General features: G+C 36.0%; 1 protein-coding gene across 2 annotated transcripts in view; it reads left to right on the top strand.

Annotated features, from left to right (window-relative positions):
• Nucleotides 1-6,144: 6,144 nt before the first annotated feature.
• The window catches only part of LOC113226959 (peptidoglycan recognition protein-like), a 30,753-nt gene continuing 15,634 nt past the window's right edge, over nt 6,145-21,263 (top strand). Inside the window, exons 1-3 of one of the 2 annotated variants that reach the window (XM_026459806.1) lie at nt 6,145-6,457; nt 14,690-14,848; nt 14,994-15,764. In XM_026459806.1, the coding sequence (XP_026315591.1) occupies nt 6,232-6,457; nt 14,690-14,848; nt 14,994-15,523 (915 nt within the window). In that variant the 5' untranslated portion in view covers nt 6,145-6,231 and the 3' untranslated portion in view covers nt 15,524-15,764. Of the gene's footprint in view, nt 6,458-14,689; nt 14,849-14,993; nt 15,765-21,263 lie in introns of those variants that run through there. The other variant, XM_026459797.1, reaches the window with a different exon arrangement.

Raw genomic sequence — 21,263 nt, 5'->3', positions numbered from 1 at the left:
CGAATATTTGACTTAAAATACTAATGTTTTTGTCTAATAAAGACGTTAAATAAGTCAATTATTTTGGCGTCTTGATTGTGATTTTTTCTGTTTTAAACAAATATCCGGCAGGGGTATTGTTGGGCTATCCAGTATAAATCTGGGTCATCATCATCATCCACAGCCTGATTTCACCCACTGCTGGGTATGGCCTATACCCCGAAGTTTATGTCATCCATCACGGTCCTGTGCCATCATTTGCATGATTTGTGCATCCATTGATGCCCCGCGACGTGTACTATATCGTCAACCCACCTTGCAACAGGGCGTCTGACGCATCTTTTGCCCGTCCTTGGCCACCAATCAGTCGACGTCTCGCTCCACCTGTTATCACCTCGCCTTGTTCTGTGTCTCGCCCAACCCCATTTCAGTTCCATGATCCGAGTTCCAGCATCCTAGACACAAGGTCTGTCGTTGGATCTCAACGTTCGGAACTCGTTTTACGAGGTTGATGCCGACCATGGCGCGCTCCATGGCTCACTGTGCCACTCTCAACCTGTACAGAGTTTCCTGCATGAGCGTCCATGTCTCGGCATCATACGTCGTGGTGGGCAGAACACATTGATTAAACAAGTGCGTCTTCAGTAATACCTTTTCTGATTTAAAGATGTCATCTTACTTGCCAAACGCAGCCCATCCCTGCTGGATTCTTTTTGAGATTTCCTTAGGCATGAGCCTAAAGAGACACCATTGATGTTAATGCCGCAGCTTATCTCATTTAAGGGTTTTTACGACATATTCAAGTGCTTCTGTGAATAAATTTGCAGAAATGGTATCTCCTTGTCTCACTCCTCTCTGTTTTTTTGTCCGTTTTATACTAAGAAGACAATTTTATTACTTATCTACGTATACTACAACAAAATGTTAAACAACAAACAATATAAGCTTAATATTTAGTAGGTATACTATTATAACAATACAATACAATATTTTAGGCCCCACTCTGTTTCTGATCTACATTAATGACCTTTGTAATCTAGAATTAGAAGGCGGGAAGATCATATCCTATGCTGATGATACTGCTCTGCTTTTTTCTGCTAACTCTGATAAGGAAGTCTATCAGTATGCTCAGCAAGGATTCAATGTCGTAAATAACTGGCTCCAGCAACATTTACTAACACTAAACACATGCAGCTCTACATGCGAAAACCAAAGTCTGCTATAACTAGCACAAGACTATATGCTCACCATTGTAAGGAGACTGCTAATAACCTGTATAAGTGTCCAGACATTGCTATTACTAACAAGGTAAAGTATTTAGGTGTTATAATAGATGATAACCTCTCTTTTAAGCACCATATCGAAACACTAAGCAGTGGAATCCGTAACCTAATATATGCGTTTAAAAAACTACGCGCTTTTGCCGATTTTGAAATAATCAGGCAAGTATATTATGCCATATTATTATGTCAATCAATTATTACATATTGCATTTCATCTTGGGGTGGTATTGCTAAAACTTCAATACTAATCATTTAGAGAGCCCAGCGAGCGGTTCTAAAGGATTCTACTTTCCGCCCTTTCCTTTACCCCACTGACCTTCTGTATAAGTCGTGTAAGGTACTAACAGTAAGGCAGGGGTTCCCAAACTTATTTTGTCTACTGCCCACTTTGAGAATAAATTATTTTTTAGCGCCCCCATTTTTTCACCTACTTAAAAACCACTATAACTTCAAATTAAATTGATTATTGTGAGCTATATCACGGGGATTAAACATTCATTCTAAACGAGATTTTTACTATAACCCGCAAAAGTTAACTTGAGACCTGAGCGCAGTAGGTAGTACACAACGGCGCTCAGGTCTCAAATTAACTCTTACGGGCTACACCTGCCAATGAGAATGATTATTGAAACGCAACTTTATAGTATTCAGACAGAGATTACTAAAACCACGTACTCAAAAATATAACGATGGGAATGCTATCAAGAATCGTTGAACGATTGACCACAATCCAGGCTACAATTGCAGGTTCGTTGTCAAATCTATAACCTCTTCTTCCAGCTGAGGTGATATTGCCGTGTTGTCATTTGAAAACGGATCCAACACCCAGTCTGGTATTTCCAAGTTCATAATGTCCTGGTATCGTTCGGTGAAGTTAATGTGAAGGTTTTCCAAATGTTGGCAGTAGGCAAACAAGTCGTCGTTACTGCAGGATACTAATAAATTCGGAAAATTATGAAACTCACGTCTGCCCATATTCTTTTTGTGCAGAAGCAGTTTGGCTGTGAAAGCAGCAACGACATTTTTTGTTTTAATTAAATTTAGTTCATCGCCTTGCAGTTAAAGATTCATGTCGTTGCTGCTGCGAATGTATTGAATATGGTTTCGCCTTTTGTATCGGTCTCTAAATTTCTGGCAAACAATATTTGTTCACATATTTTCTCATCTTTAATACACCTCACGAACACAACAATAATGACAGCAACAATGCTTCATTAGTTGGTAAAGTGGACTCATCGAGCTGAATTGAGAATTGACTAGTCATCAGATGATTGCACAATGATTCTTCAATGTTTTCAGCCATTTCATTAATTCGTCTTTGCACAGAATTATTACTCAAAGGAATTTTTCGGACAATATCTGCGGCCGATTTATGAAGCACGGTTGTTATTACTCCCTTTATTACTGGCAAAATTAACTCTTCTCCGATGTTGTGTGGTTTGCCTCTTTGAGCACTTAACAAACAGATATTGTACGAAGCTCGAAGTCCGTCGTCATCTTGCTTAGCAGCCGCTGAAAAGAGTTTTGCTACACTTGGCTGAGTATTATACTTCTTCTCTAGGTCTTGAGAATATGCTACATCTTGTCTTTCTTATCTGGATGCATTTTATTTAAATGACATGAAATTAAATGAAATGAAATTTTATTCATTGCTTCATTCGAAAATGTTTTTAGACATAGCAGGCACAAAGGCGACGACGGGTTTGTGGGATTTTCAATGAATCCGAATTTAATATATTCCGCACAGTATTGCCGTCTCTTCTTTTTTACTTCCGATATTGTTTTGTTTTGAGAAATACGTAAGTAAGTGTTGAACTTAAGTACTATTTATCTTTTACGCGCGAAAACGCAAATGAAAATAAAACAAATATTACGTTGTCTAAATAGGATTGCATAAGCAGCACACACCGACAGGAATAAGACAAACATGCATAAATTCGTTTATTTCATTCGAGGCTCAATCGTACTCAACAAGTATTCTATGAACCAGCCGATTGATATAGAAATGCACAAATCGGGTTATTTGAAAAACTAGTTCAAACATGATTGCCCGCGGTCTACTATCTACGAAAATTACCCATCCAGGAATGCTAACAACTATTAAAATGCGAAACGGTGTCTGTTGCCTTTTTATTTGTTTGTTTGTGTCTACTTTCATTTCGAAACGGAGCGACCGATTGACATGATTTTTATTTTATTTATTCAATAAAGAGGACAGATATATGAACTACACGGAGAGAAATATCGAACCGAGTTAGTTTGAGCAATCTCTTAATTAAGTATAAATATTAGTTGATGTTCACAAGTTGTAGTCGAGGATCGAGAGCTCAGTCGGTGTCTGACACTCTTCCTAGATGAAATCCCTAAGCCTCTACACAACGCCCCCATTTTTTTTTCTAGGTCTCTTACCGCTCGCCTTTAGGCCTGCAGCGCCCACAAGGGGGCGTTATCGCTCACTTTGGGAAAGGTAAGGCAATTATTTATTAAGTTCACAGTTCTCAAACAGCACGTTGCACTCCCATATTGTACTGAAAACACTAACAAAAGACGGAAAGATTTGTCTGCCCCAAAATTGTATCATCAAAACATGTGTTTATTTCCAGATGTTTTGTGTTTCTTGGGCCATTTCTGTACAATAAATTAAACGCCAAATTGGCCATATATCATTTTTGTTACATAAAGGTTAAGAAAATTCTACCTTCGAAACATGTCCTACGATGATACAGAGAATTTATTACTTTTACTTATCCCAAAATAAATGTTGTATAATTGAAGCGTAAAGGTATATCATTGCATTTTATTGTATAGTTATTATTTTTTTGTTTATATATAAACTATATAAACTATATAAAAAAAATTTAGGGTAACGGCACCAATAGTCAGCCTTTGAACGGGAATTTCAATTTTGAATCTTAGTTATTTGTACAGAGTAGGTCGGATAAAAAAATGTACAACCTTGTTTGATCAATCATTTATTATAGTTTTAATATAAATAATGTAACAAATAAAAATCTTCTGCACTGATATTATATTTAGGTTCAAAGAAAAAATGGCACTTTTTCCCAGTAGTCAGCCTCTAAAATCCAATAAACAGCCTCTATGTACCCTGTACTCAGCCCTAACTTATCAATAGTAATGAGACAAAATCAACAATAATTGTATATGAAAATCAACGAAATTATGGGACACGAGTATATCGGTCTTGGTGCCATTTTTTTACTAAAAATAATAAAAATACCCTCGTTAATACAGTTAAATAATAAATTTATTAGCCATACCATAGCCATACCTACATAATAAGGGACGACTGGACACTGATACCGCAAAACCCAGTGGTCATCCTTATAAAAAAATATTTACAAATAGGGCTGACTACTGGGTTTTTCATAAAATTGTATAGGGAATGTTAAGTTAAATTTGAACATTTTGTTGTAACGGTTTAAGCGATTTAATTTTTGTCATGATTTGAAAAATATACGATTTACCCAAAAGTCAGCCCCCGGAGGCTGAGCATTGGATTTCTTACAAAAAGCGAAGTCTCCAGTAGCCAGCCCCTCAATTTGCACGTAAATTAGTGACAAATTATTACAGTATTAATGAAATTGAATAGATAATCTAATAAGTAACACAAAGTGGAGAAAAAACAGTCACTTTTAACTGCCTCCGTGGCCGAACGGTTACCATGCCGGACTGCCACACAGAGGTCCCAGGTTCGATTCCCGGGCCGGGAGAAATGTTTGTATGGCTTACATTTATTTCTCTCGTGAGTTTGGGTGTAATTTGTGGTTGTCTATGTGTGTGTCCATGGCACCCGCGACACAGGGTTTCCCTAGTGCGGGGCTATGTTGAGTGTGTGCGTTATTTATTTATTATTTATTTATTTATCGAAACCTAACTTTTCTTACCCGTTATGCGAACACCACTTGCTGAGAAAAAAAATGGCGGACATGGCACAACGGCTCTTGTCGACACACGGCACCTGCATAAACGAGTTTATTTCTGCTGCTGACTTCTTACCGCACTAGCCACGTAATGTATTGACCAATGAGGAATCAAAGCTTAATTTTATCAACTTGCGATTTGTTAATTCAAAAAAGACCGCTATTATAAGCAATTAAAGACGCAAAAGGCTCACTACAGGATCCTGGCTGCCTTTGTTGCCCTATGTAATTAGTACTTTTTACCTGAAATACAGGATTCTCCTAGTTCAGGTATATGTGTTAAATTTTTCGTTGATACGCATAATTAGTCTTAAGTTATTCCTTTGTATAATAAGTTATTCAATAAACAATTTATTTATTTATATTTTATTTATTTATAAGAGATAATTTTGTTACAGGTTTCATTATACATACTGTCTTAGTAATTTATTTATTTATTAATTCATAGCAAGGTGCAAATTCGGTTGAGTAAAATCGATCATCGATTTACATTTTCTTAGAATAATCAAGGAAGCCTATAATGGATCAGCACATAACAATTATTAATCTCGTTTCTCATATTGTATTTTGACTCCATGTATTTACTTGAACGTGTGTAATATATTTAGTATTAGTAATTTTATCATATTTAAAATTCCTTTGTTGCCTCTGTACTAGACTCAACCTAAACCACTTAAGACGCGAAGCTTTTCGCGAGTGAAGGACGAAGTTATACGTAGATTATCGTCGCAACCGTCAGTTCTCTGACCAAAATATGACACAAATATAAGTTAGGCATAAAGTGCAACGATATAAAGTAAGTAAATAAATTGACCTCATTGCAGGAAAAATCATTATTACAATGATGAGTCGCTAGCGAATCAAGTAGTGCTAATTCATGGCCGTTATCAGTTTTGTTTGCAAACGCGAGAGACGGTCAGACAACGAAGTCAGTCGCGCTCTTGACAACGCACTGAGCCGTCGTCATTTGTACTTCAATTAGCGCTTACGTCAGTTGGAATCTCCGGTTTTATGTACTACCAGTTGTAATGTGGCCAAGCGGCGAAGAACCCACTGTTGCGGGCGCTCGCTCGAGCACCGGATCAGAGGTGGTGATCATCGATAACCACGAGGCGCTGCCCCCTGTGCCTGTACCCTCCACCAGTAACACACCGGTCATATCCAAATTAAACGTATCCAAGTCCTCCAAATTCCACATTGGAAACAAGTTTGTATCCGTCACCAACAATGTTCATAGAAACGAAGTTGTCAAGGGTAAGTTGGATATTAGCTTTATTTATCTTGTAATTATACATACGTGCATTACTAGTACGTGTATTATATTTGTAATAAATAAACGTTAATTGCAAATAGGATACTGGAGAGGTTAGTATATGTGCGCATATTATCACTTAGTCTGTGCAACTCTTTGTCTGTTTAAACAAGCCGTTTTCCTGGTTTTTGTGAGTGAGCGAAGCGTATATTTATAAAGCCTTGCTATGTGTTCATAATAGTACCTATGTATATTGGTACATATCTGTATATGTAGACATTATTAGATTGATCAATGTTCCTGCATACATAATTCGCAATTGACTAACCTATTTATTTCCTTTCTTTAAACAATATACATTGTTTTACTGTGAAATCATTGCTTGGCGTTTTTTAGCGATATTGTGTAAGCCTTTTTAAGTGAATGTTCTATTTTGTTTTTAATTTCTTTCTGTAGTGACTAATTACTTACAAATCTAAATTTACTTTTAGAAAAATGTAATAAATGCTTTACTTTTCAAAAATACATTTCTATAGCTGTTTTGATCATTATAACTGTAGCACAGTATTACAATTTCTTCCCCGTAGTGAGACCATACACTTATCACGGTCATTACGATCAATAAAAGTAAACACTGTTAGGCACAGATGTTAACTTGGGATTCCTGTAGCGACGCACGCGATGTTATCATTATTGTTAATACGAGTAGAGCTACATACTTACTAGTCAAATTTGTTGTAAATTAATGTGCTGCAATCAGAATCATTCAAATCTACCTAAGCGAAATGAAGAAGATCCGTGTTTTAAGAACCAATAGTATATCCCCGGCCTTAGGACATTGGACTGGCAATATACGTCAAACTCAAGTCATCGAGTAACTAAAAGTAGATAGTAAGAACCAACTTTTTATAAGGCTTAATGACAAAAAACTTTGGTAATTGCGTTAGCAATCACATATAACATTATAAACATACGAGTACACTTCTGTAACAGTAGAGCTTGTGAAAGAGTTGTATTTTACCTATTCCTGCCGCCAAGCAGTAATGTGCATGAGCTTTACTGCGTTTCGGTTTTGAAGGGTGCTAGTGAAATTACAGGCACGTGGGACTTGTCAACTTGTCTCAGAGTGACGAGGTCAGAGGCAGTGCCCCTCAGATGTTTGCGATTTAAAGCTCTGAGTGGCAATGCAACTGTTATGGACAGGCGTGTCACTTACCACCAGGTGCGTGACTTGTTCGTCGTGTCACTTGGTATCATAAAAAAACATTATTATTACCTACATACGTTGAGCGTTCTTGTACTTAATCATGTCGTGTACTGAGAAAGCAAAAGATAAAATTCATGTTGTAGTTGATACTTCACACATATTTAATTAAAAGCAAAAACTATATCTATCAACGACTGTCCATTGATAAACTGTAATCTTTCGAAATGATTCTAAGCCGCATAATTGATATGATAAGTGAAGTTGTGAATGTTAAAAATTATAATCTTTGTAGGAAATGACACATATGTAGATAAGACTCGTATACTATTTTTAGAGACACATACCAGAATATTTTTGATACAAGTGCGGAAGTTAGTCATTATTCACAAGACTCGAGGCTTCTTGGCCCGAGCCAGAGGCGAGGGTCAAAACTTGAGACAAGCGAAAATGACATATCCTCACGTGTATCAAACGACGTTTTTTTATTGCATTTGCGAAAAAACTATATTGAAAGCAAAATGAATCAGTATTTAAAAAAAACTCATTTTATTTCTTTGCCTGATAAAAATTCAGAGTACAATGCAACTGTTGCCAGTATTCTTTTTTTTTTCTTCTTTCCATAAAGGAAAAGGCAAAGGTTTTACACCATACAGCCAAGTCTTGGTACATTATTCTTTTTTGGTGCATGAAGTTTAATTATGTTTCTGTAAATATGGCCGCCACAAAGAGGATAGGCAATTTGAGGCGGCGTGTTTGGATTGACTCGGGATTCCATAAAACGGGCCGATACGGGTATTTTAGTTCGAGATTCGTATAATTTCGCGTTTTAATCTTCGATTAAGGCACAATAGCACTATCCTATTCCACTTTAAACTAGATTTCACAAAATAATTGAAAGTCAAAATAAAAACGACACTTTTCCCTCCAAAAGGTCCAGAGCGAATCTTGCCAGTATTCAGCCACATTGAAATTACTATTTTAGTGGCGCGGCACCCAGCGGTTCGCGTAATACTCCAATCCGGTCACTGTTAAATGTTAATACTCAATCAGCCACCTTTATGGAAAATATTTTGGTATTTTTAAATGTAACCCGTTGTTTTATAAAACACACAATTTAAACAAATAAGATGTTTGTAAGTAAATATAAGTTTTAACATCGAATGACTTACGTGACAAAGCACATAAATATTAAATAAATATACAACCTCTTTAGTTCTATGTTTAAGACTTGAAACAACAGTAAATTTAAAAAAAAATGGAAAAGTAAAAAGCATGCGAAAAATCCAACTTTCGGCACGATCTGTAGCACGAAAAATACCAAGTTTTGTGCAATTTTGTGCAAAAAAAAAATTCTTCATATTTAAGTTGCACTATAAAACTGAGAAATAGCAATAACGACTTGTTTGACTTCAACTCTGTAGTTGGGTGTTAGGAAACTTAACATAGTTTACAGACTCCAAACATAGAAACCTAGCCCGCACACGCTAAGTGAGGCAAATTGTAGGACGCCCTATGGGCTTACACGAGCGAGCGGGCTGTCAGTGCTCAAGGTCAAGTTGCACCGCGAGCAGCTCAAAAATTTTTGCTGAAAATGACGAAATGTGCGGTAATTGGGTTTAAAAATAGATCAGACAAATATAAAATAGACACTAACATCACATTCCACAAGGAAGTAACCCGTTTCAAATTGTATTTTTATGTAAATATTCACTAAAACAGAAAATTAATTTCGTTGCAACAAGATACGAAAATGTTGCAAAGTAACGGGTTTTTTCTCCCCATTTTGCTATTCTGTTTCAAAATAATTATATTACGTAATTTTTTTGAGAATAGGCAATATCGCGACGGTTGCAAAATTTCTACAAATGTACACCGCCGCAATAACATTGTAGGGAATTTACGTTAGCTATTTTTACGAAATATATTTAGTATTTGCCTTCATTAGTTTCATGTGAAAAATCATTATTCTTGTTCATCATACACTCATTTAAAAAAATTGTCTTGCCCAGACTCAAAAGTTCTTAACTAAAATTATTTCAGGAAACTAACACTGACTAAAAAGTCATCGTCAGTTCTCCAAAATCGTGTATAAATAACTTTCAGGTTCAGGTTCTTAATTGTTATCGTGTACTTTTCATGTAAACATACTCACAGATAATATCAGGCTATTTATATATTCAAATTCGATTGTCGCACTTAAACTCGCTTGTAGGTTTTTGTTCATATATGAGTTAAATAAGAATTGGGTAGTATTTAATAAGGTGCCTACAGATTTTCTCGACATTGTCGATCGACAGTAACGATTGAGAATTATAGACGTTTTCGAGGAGTTTTAGAGTGCTTATTACGAATGTAGCATAAAGGCCCATTTAGATGGAGAGAGTTTCTCGTCTCGAAGATGCGATTATCGAAAGACTATAAAAAAACTTTCCTCGTCTAAACATTCGCGATTATCGACCGTCCACGTGAGCGATAATCTCCTCGCCTTTCAATATTGAACGTCTCCGTGTAAACAGAACTCGAAAGCAAAAATCGTATTTCGAGTTTCTGTGCCAGCCGTTTCTACCACGAATGCAGTGCGCGAGGGTGTTTTAATTATCACTGCTTTTCTAAGACAAGAATTAATGGAACGAGCGCGAAAAAAAAATTTCAAATAACGTTGAGTGAGTGAGTGCCTCTGTGGTCGAATATAGCGTGGGCAATATAGTATTTAGGGTGCTCTCGTAACGAATATGGCACTCCTTTCTAAATCCAGGATGCAAAATCGTGCCCGCACTTTTCAAATAATGGCAAGTTGGGTATCCTTTTTGAGGTATTTGGGGGTGCTCATTACGAACATAGCATTTATTTCTAAATCCAAGATGGCCGACACGACTTTTCAAGTAAATGTACTTTTCAATAAACACTCCTCACTAACTCCCCACTCACTCACTCCCCACTCACTCCCTACTCACTCACTCACTCACTTACCCACTCACTCACCACTCACTCACCCACTCACTCACCCACTCACTCACTCACTCACTCACTCACTCACTCACCACTCACTCACTCACACACTCACTCACTCACTCACCACTCACTCACTCACCACTCACTCACTCACCACTCACTCACTCACCACTCACTGACTCACTCACTCACTCACCACTCACTCACCACTCACTCACTCACTCACTCACGCACGCACGCCCGCGCGCACGCACTCACTCGCCCTATAAATTTATCATAATTGTCAGTTTTTGTTTGTGTCAGTAGTTATAAAATTTAAAAAAAAATGATAAGTCAAAATTATATTTCTATACAGTGCAATGAACTTAATATTATCAGCAGTTTCAAATTTGAATGGTTTTTGCATCATTTTGATATATCCATAGTCATACCGCAATTCTCGCACTCAAAACGGTTCGAACCGATTTGTACGATAATCGTATGAACTTGAAAAAATGTCATACGAGATCGTGTTTAGACAAGTCGAAAACTCGTAAGCAAGAATCTCCTTACTACATATTTCTCCGTGTAAACAGTCGAGGAGGCGATTAAGTTGCTTGCGAATCTCGTATGACATAATCGTAGGCGAGATTTTAGTTCTCGCCTGAATGTAAACATTATGATACGATAATCTTATGGCGATTATTGCTTACGATAATCGCCTACGAGTTTTCGTCACGAAGCGTGCGAGAAACTCTCCCCATCTAAATGGGCCTTTAATTTCGAAATCCAAGATGGTTGACAACAATTTTCAAAAATGTATTTTTGGTAAACCATAAGGAAATGGCATGTATATCTGAATACAAGATGGGGGACGAGACTTCTAATTCTTTGCCATCTTGGATTTAGAAATATGTGCTATATTCGGAATGAGCAGCCGCTAATACCTTGAAAACGACACCCAACTTGCCATTATTCGAAAAATCGTGCCCGCCATCTTGGATTTAGAAATTAGTGCCATGTTCTTAATGAGCACCCCCAAATACTTCGAAAACGACACCCAACTTGCTATTATTTGAAAAGTCATGTCCGCCATCTTGGATTTAGAAATAAGTGCTATATTCCTAATGAGCACCCCCAAATACCTCGAAAACGATCCCCAACTTGCCATTATATGAAAAATTGTGCCCGCCATCTTGAATTTAGAAATGAGTGCCATATGCGTAATGAGCACCCCCAAATACCTCGAAAATGATACCCATATTGCATTTATTTCAAAAGTCGTGTCCGCCATCTTAGATTTAGAAATGAGAAAAGTCGTGTCCGCCTTCGTGTATTCAGATATAAATGCCATTTCCATAGGGATTACCAAAAATATTTTTTTGAAAATTCCTGTCACTTGACGTTGTCGATCAACAGTAACGATCGACAAAATCGAGCAAATCTGTAGGCACCTCTAACTTAACGATGAATTAAGCAAGATACAATTTCATGCAAAAATCAAATTCATGTAGGCGTAAGCAACTTTCCCTCGAAAGTGGGGAAATGTTATTCCATGGCATCATTATTTGTATATTTGTGTGCGTGCCGACGAGCGTAAATACAAGTTGCTTACGCCTACATGAATTTGATTTTTGCCTCACTTGTGACAGTTCGTTTTTCATGAAACTATCATTCTATGCGTTATTATTCTAAGACTCCAAATATGTAATGGGATAAGGTATTGCGAATTTACGTCAATTGAGAAAACGTTTACCTCTCGATTTATGATTGTAAGTATACTCTGATATTATATAATTAATTGTCACATCCTCCGGTGAACAAAGGGCTGGTAACTACTCCTTAAGCACTAAACTCGATGGAATTAACCACCCACTTAATTTTTTTTTCGTATTTCTATTCTAAGCATATTTAGTGTAAGCACCTTTATTTAATGTCATTATCTCATCATTGATAGCAAATGTTGTCGATACAACAGTCAAATCATTTCGCTAATAACACAAGCCTTTTTGCTATCATTTTGACCTACTTTTTCAGACCATAATAAGTGTTTAATTATCAAAATCGATTACTTAGCGTTTAACATCGGACTAGCACTTGAATTTGCAGTTTGGTCAAGTTACATTATACCGTACCGTATTATAAGGTATACATTATATCGACTAAATTGCGTAACTGCTATAAGCTACTGGTACTGTATCAATCTGTGTAAAAACCTGGACCCGGCTCTCCTCATTATATAGTTCACCACACTGAGGCCATGCGGGTTGAGAATTTTGTTTATTTCCTAACCAAACCTAATGCTAAAGTAGCGTGTGAACAATAATTATAAGAGATAAATAAAAGCCTTAAAAAATAACAAACTTTCAACTAAGTGTATAAGACATACAAAACAAAATCGAAAATACTTACGCTATAATAGCCTACTCAATTTGACTAATCTCACCAGGCGCTCACTGCGAGGAAAAAGGAACCTAAGCACGCGCTCATAGAGGTGAATACCGAACCGAACCGAATGCGCAAGGGCTGCGACTTTGAAATTACAATTATTTATTTAGTAAAGCGATGGGAGAACGGTTCACTCTCAGTAGGACTAATTTTCGAAATGAACTTTACTAAATTTGCTCTGGGTGTTTTGAGTTATACCAAATGAAATTATTTACTCTAGCACTCGTAGTACAGGGAATTCGCTAGATTGAGACCAGGTTATGGGCGTGGTTGTGTGGCACTTTGACTCAATAAGTTATATTATTATTATTCTTGACGAATATTATAAATTATTGTATTAGTATTCTTGATGTTTATTAGATTAGTCTATTTAACGTAACACGGCAATAAAATATCTATGAATAAAAAAGTCCTTACCTAGGTCAGGCACGGATAATAAAAAGTGGGTAGGTACAATAAAAACAAAGTAGAACGATAGAACACACAAAGAAATGATTCAAGTCGATTGCTTGAATCTCGGTTACATAAAATAATTCAAAATAAGTATGTATTTTTAACCGACTTCAAAAAAGGACGTTCTCAATTCGACTGTATGTTCTTTTTTTTGTATGTATGTTACGCGATAACTCCGGTATTTGTGAACCGATTTTCATGATTCTTTTTTATTGGAAAGGGGGTACTTTCATAGTGGTCCCATTTCATTTTGAAGAAAAGCATCCACCTCGAAGGGTAGCTGTTCACGCATGAAGATTCATTTTTATAAATAGCGCCTAACTTTAATTTAGGAGCAATTACTTTAATGGTTGATTTTGCTATTTCTCTAATTCAAGGCGTTTTTCTCTCAATATACTTTGAGTAGTGAGAACCGATTTTTATTATCTCCAGTGTCAAGTCCTGTATAGTGGCGAACTAGGGGATATTTCAATAAAACTTAGCAAATAAACGTAATTCCACTTACTTTTGAGGTCGGTTTTTTTAGTACTCTGTACTGAGATTATATAATATTGAAACATCGCAAATAAATCGTTGATCACAAGCAACCAATTTAAATTCTTAGGAATTCTAATGTGCGTCTGTCACTCTCTGAACGCTTGCACCGACGTCGGTGCACTCAGTGATAGACACTTATGGCGTAACTTTGAGCGAGAGACGGCGCCCTGACGTAATGATTAAAAACAGACTAAAAATTCTCAACACACACATATATTGCACGCGCACATAAACACACTCACACACACCTGAGTAACAACGATAATTAAAATAAAACTAGAATTACAATTCCATAATGTACACGAACAACATACAACACATTAGGCAAAAATTACTAAAAACCTGCATCCCGGGAATAATTGTCAAATCCATTGACGACAATGAAACTTTTATCTAAATGTTGATAACAATTAAGACTGCTATTATGTTATTTAAATGAGCGAAACTAGCTACTTTTAATCGATAACCTCGGCGTTGCTCCACGTATCTTATTTAATGTCAATAGTGTACAATTATAGAGGTTGATCAATTTTCTTTGAAACCATATCCAAGTTACAAAATTTTAAAACGTTGTGTATCTTTCAATGAATTCAAAGACTCTTTTTACGTCACAATATGAAGTCAAACCAATTTGTTGCATTAGGATTTGGTGTTTCAGGCAAATTCCTCTGCCTGGAGCTGGTGTCGCCTGCACAAGAGAAACGTCTACGTTGTAGCGTAGCAGTCTTCGTGTGCTGGGCGCTCGTTGTAGCTTCCGGGCTTGCAATCTACCTCGGCTATTTTATGTTATCTGAACAACCAGCATTAATCGACTTAGGTAATATGGAGTTGATTTACGCTCATGAAATCAAGTAGATAAAACCCTTTCGTGTATTGGCTAAACTTGTGCTCAATTGTCAACATCCCTCGCGTGTTTCGTGTATATTCTTCAATAGAATAAAATTTCATTTTCTTTCGTTCAGGTATCAACGCGACGTGGTATCTGAAACGCCCCGAATGGCAAGCGGTAGTTGTAAACAACAATATGTTCCTTAAACTCCCTGTGAAACAAGCAATCATCGCACACTCAGGAACCTCAAATTGTACCTCTACTTACACGTGCAAACTTCTTATGAAAGCTATACAAATGGATCATATAGAGAGATATGGTGACATAGGTCCAAATTATCTCGTAGGTGCCAAAGGCTTGATCTTCGAAGGCAGAGGTGCGAACGTGGTGCCTGCAATGTTACGAGGATTTAACAGCAAGATTATCGGAATAATGTTCTTAGGAAATTACGCGGAGAATGACATACCGACTAATGAGCAAATAGAAAACTTGAAAATTGTTTTGAAGACACTAGTCTCAAAGGGTGTATTACACCCTGACTACACGTTACAAGGCTATTGTCAAATATTTACATACACTGTTTCTCCCGGGAAACACATAATGGATATTCTGCATAAATTTGATCACTTTCTATCAACTAATGAGAAAACTTGTTTAACTTAAAGTTGAAAGAGGGAGAGAAAACTGAGTTTTACAGTGTACCTAAGTGTATTAATAAATATTATGATACAACTTTTTTGTAATATTAATAACATATTTGCACTTCGTGCCTCTTGTTTTGGAAAAGTGAATAAAATATGATTGTTGATGATATTTTTCAAGTAATGTTTTAGGTTCTTGATATCGAGTAAAGATCTCTCATCTAGGAATTAATACTTGACTATAAGTTTATAATAAAATTCTTGCAAACTCTTTTGCATTTTTAATTTTTATTATACATATTTTTTTGATTGACGTGAGGTTTGCGAATGTTTTTTTTTTGTTTTACGTGATGAATTTGTGAACTAGCAATAAAAGAAGCTTTGAAAACTAGGAAATATTTAATTTTAGCAATCATACAGTCCACTAGTTTTGTATCCCTCAAAAATAATAATATAAGTACCTAATTAAGTGCATAGAATATTGTTTGAAAATGCAACCGCAGGCAATTAGTTATAGTGAATAAACAGCATAACATATTATAAAAACTTGAATATTTAAAGAGGTCAGGATCATGAAATTACATCTTATAGAGATTTAAATAAAATTTAATTGTCCGCAAAAGTATTTTTACATCACATAATAGTCATGAGCATCGTCGACCTGGGCCAGAAGTGTAAGCACGTTCCATATTTAGTGACTTAAATTTCGTGTACTAAGGCCGATAATTAAGATTCCTAGTGGATACTAGTTTTCAATCGAATGGAAGGAAGCCATTTTGATTTGCCATCTTGATTTTTTAACTCAAGTAATTTGTGTGACGCGATGACGTTCCTTTGAGCACCTATCTCAAATATAACTTTCGCAATAAAGATCTTAAACATTTGAAATGGGTTTATCTCATTTATTTCAATTGGGAACATCAATTTTTGATAGAAATTTCCCTCAGTGTAAGTACGTCGAACAAGTTCAAAAACATTCGCCCTTGCCAGTCGGGTTGCCAAGTCTTAAAACCAAATAGCCGGACAGACCAACCAGTTTAAAATTTAAAATTTGGGTAAACGGGGCCGGACACCCTACATTTTTCCTCAAACCGACACATTTTGTGTCGTAGTTTGAATACGTTTTACGTATTCAAACTACGTCATTACGTCATTTGACGTATTACGTCATTTTTTTTATTTAAATACGATTTTGTGATTATTTATCAAAAATTCTTCTTAAATTCTAATGAAATAACAATAAAATTTAATAAAACAGTCATTATTTATTAACTATCTATTATTGCATCGAGACGCCTCTCTCGCCCAAATATAAAAAGCCTAACGCCGGATACGTATCCTAAAACTCTAACATTGCCCGACTTTATCTGGAAGCCGGCAACGCTACCTCCCAAGTGTTACGATATCAAGGATAACAAATTTGATATTCCTTGTGTTTTGTACAAGCTGTTGATAAACTTGTTCGTCCCGTCACTTGATATTATAAAAAAAACTATTTCACCTCAGCAGCTCGAACAAGGCTATTTTGCTGTGTGAAATCAGTGAGCAAAATCTTATTTTGCTCACTCCGTGAGAAAAAGTAGATTTTTGCTTTTTAAGTGGAGACTTGTCATTTAATGCGAAGGGGTCTAATACAAATTCGACATATTTCAAAATCAGTCGCTCCGTCCCTTTCACTTCATTACAAGAAAAAGGAAAAAGAAAATTATGGTTTATTCGTACTTCGATATTTAAGCTACATAGTAGACCCCCACAAAATGGCTGAACGAGTGCACGTTCGGAAACTCGTCAATTCATCTAAAAGATAAATTATGTGAGAAATACAAATACGATTTTATACTATGATAATTTAGTTTTTACAATTTTCATTAAAAGTAAAGCAAGTGTTGCAATAAAAATATGCTAAATTTATAACGTCAATTAAAGATAACAATATTTACAATGTGTGATTTCAATGAATACAAGCGAGAACGTTCCGGAACGCAATAAATAAAAGCGCGCTTTCTTTTTTTTTTAATTCAAAATTTCTTATTTGCTTGCGATAGGTACTTCTTTGATAGTTAATTGGATACCTACTTACGTAATAAAATAGAAAATATGAGCGATTCCAGTGAAGACGACAATTTTTTAACTCCTCCAGAGTTAGTTGAAACTGTTAAAAATGCTGAACTAAGTTTCTTGCCTAGTAAATCTCGTGAAAAGTACCTGAAAGTCTACGAACATTTTGACAAATGGAGGCACGAAAAGGGCGCAGGAAACACTATGTCGGAAACTGTGCTTCTGTCTTATTTCATTGAAATGTCGCATACAAAACAGCCATCAACGATGTGGAGTATATATTCGATGTTGAAAGCTACATTACAAACTAAAAATAACGTCCATATAAACAATTACGCAAAGCTGATTGCGTTTTTGAAAAGATAGGCCGTCGGCCACAAATCAAAAAAATCGAAAGTTTTCACGGCTGCTAATATTGAAAAATTTCTTAATGAAGCTCCAGATTGCACTTTCCTAGCCGCAAAAGTAAGTATTGAATATTATTACTGTTGTCGTAGCGTTATATTTTAATTGTTAATACAATTTGGACTTTGGTAGTTACGTTATCAATTTCTATCAACATAATTATACTTACCTACTTAAATGTGTTGTTTTGGCGACTTGTATTGGAACTTTATGGTTAAAAATAACGCTACATATTATGAGAAATCCACGTTTAAGACTGCTCTAAAAGACACAATACTTATTGACGTTTTATTTATGTTTCAGGTCATCCTTTATCATTGGAATAAACGGAGCATGCCGCTCCAACGAGTTATTGAATCTAACTCCTAATGCCATTGAACAACATTCCAGCGACCTTCTTTTGATTAACCTGCCAAATACGAAAACAAATATAGACAGGTCGTTCGTCGTCCGTGAGGAATACGCACACGTTGTCCAGAAATATAAAGCATTGCGCCCTCCCAATACGATCACAGACCGCTTTTTCATACAATATCGTAATGGAAAATGTACGCGGCAACCGATGGGTATTAATAAAATAGGAGCGACTGCACGAGAAATCGCAACATTTTTAGATTTGAAAGAGCCGCAGCTATACACTGGCCACTGCTTCAGGCGAACATCAGCCACTCTTTTGGCAGATGGAGGAGCTGACCTCACAACGTTGAAGCGCCATGGCGGTTGGAGAACAAATACAGTGGCTGAAGGATATATCGAAGATTCAATAGAAAATAAATCAAAAATCTGTAAGCGTATTATAGATTCGATAAACCTAAAACAGACTTCGCATTCTTGGGCACAACCTAGCACCTCCAGTGATGCGAATCATACCCAAACCCGCCCAGAATCACCAACTTTTACGGTGCGGGAAGGGTCACAATCCAGCTCAACTCATAATGAAACCTCGACCACTACTCAAGTAGCAAACACTACGACGATTACTGTTCCAAATAAAACAGTAACTTTTAATCTACAGAATTGTACAAACTTCACGTTCCACTTTTAATTTTTTGTAAATTCTGTATTTTTGTAAATATACAATGATGCATTTGCTTTCATGACGTGTTTTTATTACTTGTCCCTTTAGTATATATATATGTTCTCGCTGCTGAGGTGAAAAGTTGTATGTATCACGCGAGAGCAAAGTTATTTTGCAGCTCGTATTTTTGAGTCCCTCGCTTCGCTCAAGATTCTAATTCTGAATCACTCGCTACGCTCGTGATTCAACTATAGAATCTTTCGCTTGCTCAGGACTCAAAAATAGCACTCGCACCAAAAAACGACTTTGCTCTCTTGTTGAATAAATAACTATTGCAATATCCTAAATCGTTTCTTCTCTTTGGAATCTTTCTGCATACCACGGAATATAAATATCTGTATTCCAGTGAGAACTTTAAATACACCTGTCAATTCCTCTTTGTTTCGAATGTAATACGTCAAAGCGTAAAACGCAAATTGCTTGTTCTTTAGGTTATTCTCCCCACATTCATATACATAAGATTCACCAGGTTTCTTCAGCGTCAAATGAAACATAATTATAGAAAATGAAAAACATTTTTTTTTATATTTTATTATTACTTGTTACGTCAAATGTCGTAAAACGAAAGTTGAAAACTTTAATTGCCAAATAAATATGGGTGCCAAATTTACACCCTGTATTTATATAATGATGATGTTCAATATCTACGTACAACTCATGCGTTGGTAATATTGTATAATAAACAGGAAAATTTTGAAAATGACATGTTAAATGTTAAATGTGGTTGATGGCACTAATTACTTCTAAGAATATGACATATTCTTAGAAGTAATTTCTCATTTTTGTTTTCAAGGGACCTAATATGTATGAAATCTCCAATTAAAGTCGATAAAAACTATCTACTTTAAGGGACCTTGCTCCATAATAAAATAAAAAAGATGTATCTCCTGTTTTTTTTTTCTTTTAGCATTTAAAAATAATTAAGTTGTTACGTAACTTAATTATTTTTAAATGCTAAACTTTCCAAGTTGTCCGAAAAATAGTGAACATATTTGACAAAGACGATTAATTAACGCGATCGACGATGACGTCAGAACCATAATGAGGGCCTAGCCAACGTGTCTTTTTGTTAGCGATATCGCCAATGGAATAGAAAGACAATGTATGGGATTGACATAAGCGTACGAAATGTCACGTGATTTAGCGTAACGAACGATAAATTGGTAGCCAATGTTAATCACTTTCTATTCCATCAAACGAAACGTCCAACTCGTTCGACAACTCCCATATTCCTCCTTGTCATAACTATCGCATTTGCATTTTGATAACTTTCGAGATTGTGGCGCCTAAAGTATTTTTTTCTTCGAAATATGGCATTTACGTTGACTTTGCTTAACAATAAAACTGAAACTAAATAAGATATAAAAAAGCCCTTATAAGGAGTTGTATAATTCGCTAATTCCAGATGTGTTAATTACTCAATTTACAATTGTTCCACATGGAACTACTGGGTACATGGAACTACTGGGAATTAACGAAAAATGTCGGTTACATTCACAGACATCTGAGATTACATTAGATGATAAGGAGGGCAGCATGATGTGTGACGTCACGAATGATTACACAATGAATAAATGGAAGTAACCGAGCGCGCCAATGTACCGAAAATGGTGTAGGTGTAGTCCACAGACAATGACGAAAATGTGTAAGATCGTGAAATATTATTTAGGCTTAAGCTTGTTATAATCTAGAACGGCTTTGTGTTGCAATATTGTAACTATTTTTTTTTATAATTTCTTTTGTTATTTGTAACCTTTTCGTAAATGTTTTTTTACCCGACTGTTTTTTACCCTGTCCTTCTGACGACAGAAGGACAGGGTTATGATTTTCGAGTGTGTATATGTCCATCCATTTCTGTCACGCTGTACAGCCTAAACGGCTTGTTGGATTTTGACATTTATGAGACGCGTTAGATTCGTCTTGATTGTTAGAGTGTCAAGTTATAAAAAATAATTTAATATATTTAATTTATTTATTTATTTATCCTATATTAATTTCAGTAGGAGACTCCTCACCTATCCTCACACCAGACCCCCCTCCCTTACTTAAATACAGGCTTAGGCAGGCAGACTGGGACATTTACTCCTTGGTCTTGAACAGCAAAATTGTAAACATGCAACCAGTTCAAGTAACCCCCTCAACAGTTCTGCATATATATTCAGAGTTCATCACATGTTTGCTTTCAGCCGCAGATGAAACGATCCCATTAAAAAACTCTGCA

The sequence above is a fragment of the Hyposmocoma kahamanoa genome, unplaced genomic scaffold (genome assembly GCF_003589595.1).
Source record: "Hyposmocoma kahamanoa isolate Upper Pololo Valley unplaced genomic scaffold, ASM358959v1 100021, whole genome shotgun sequence".
NCBI classification, from domain to species: Eukaryota; Metazoa; Arthropoda; class Insecta; order Lepidoptera; family Cosmopterigidae; genus Hyposmocoma; species Hyposmocoma kahamanoa.
The sequence above is the reverse complement of the archived record's forward strand: the minus strand, read 5'-3'. Positions and strand labels throughout refer to the sequence as shown.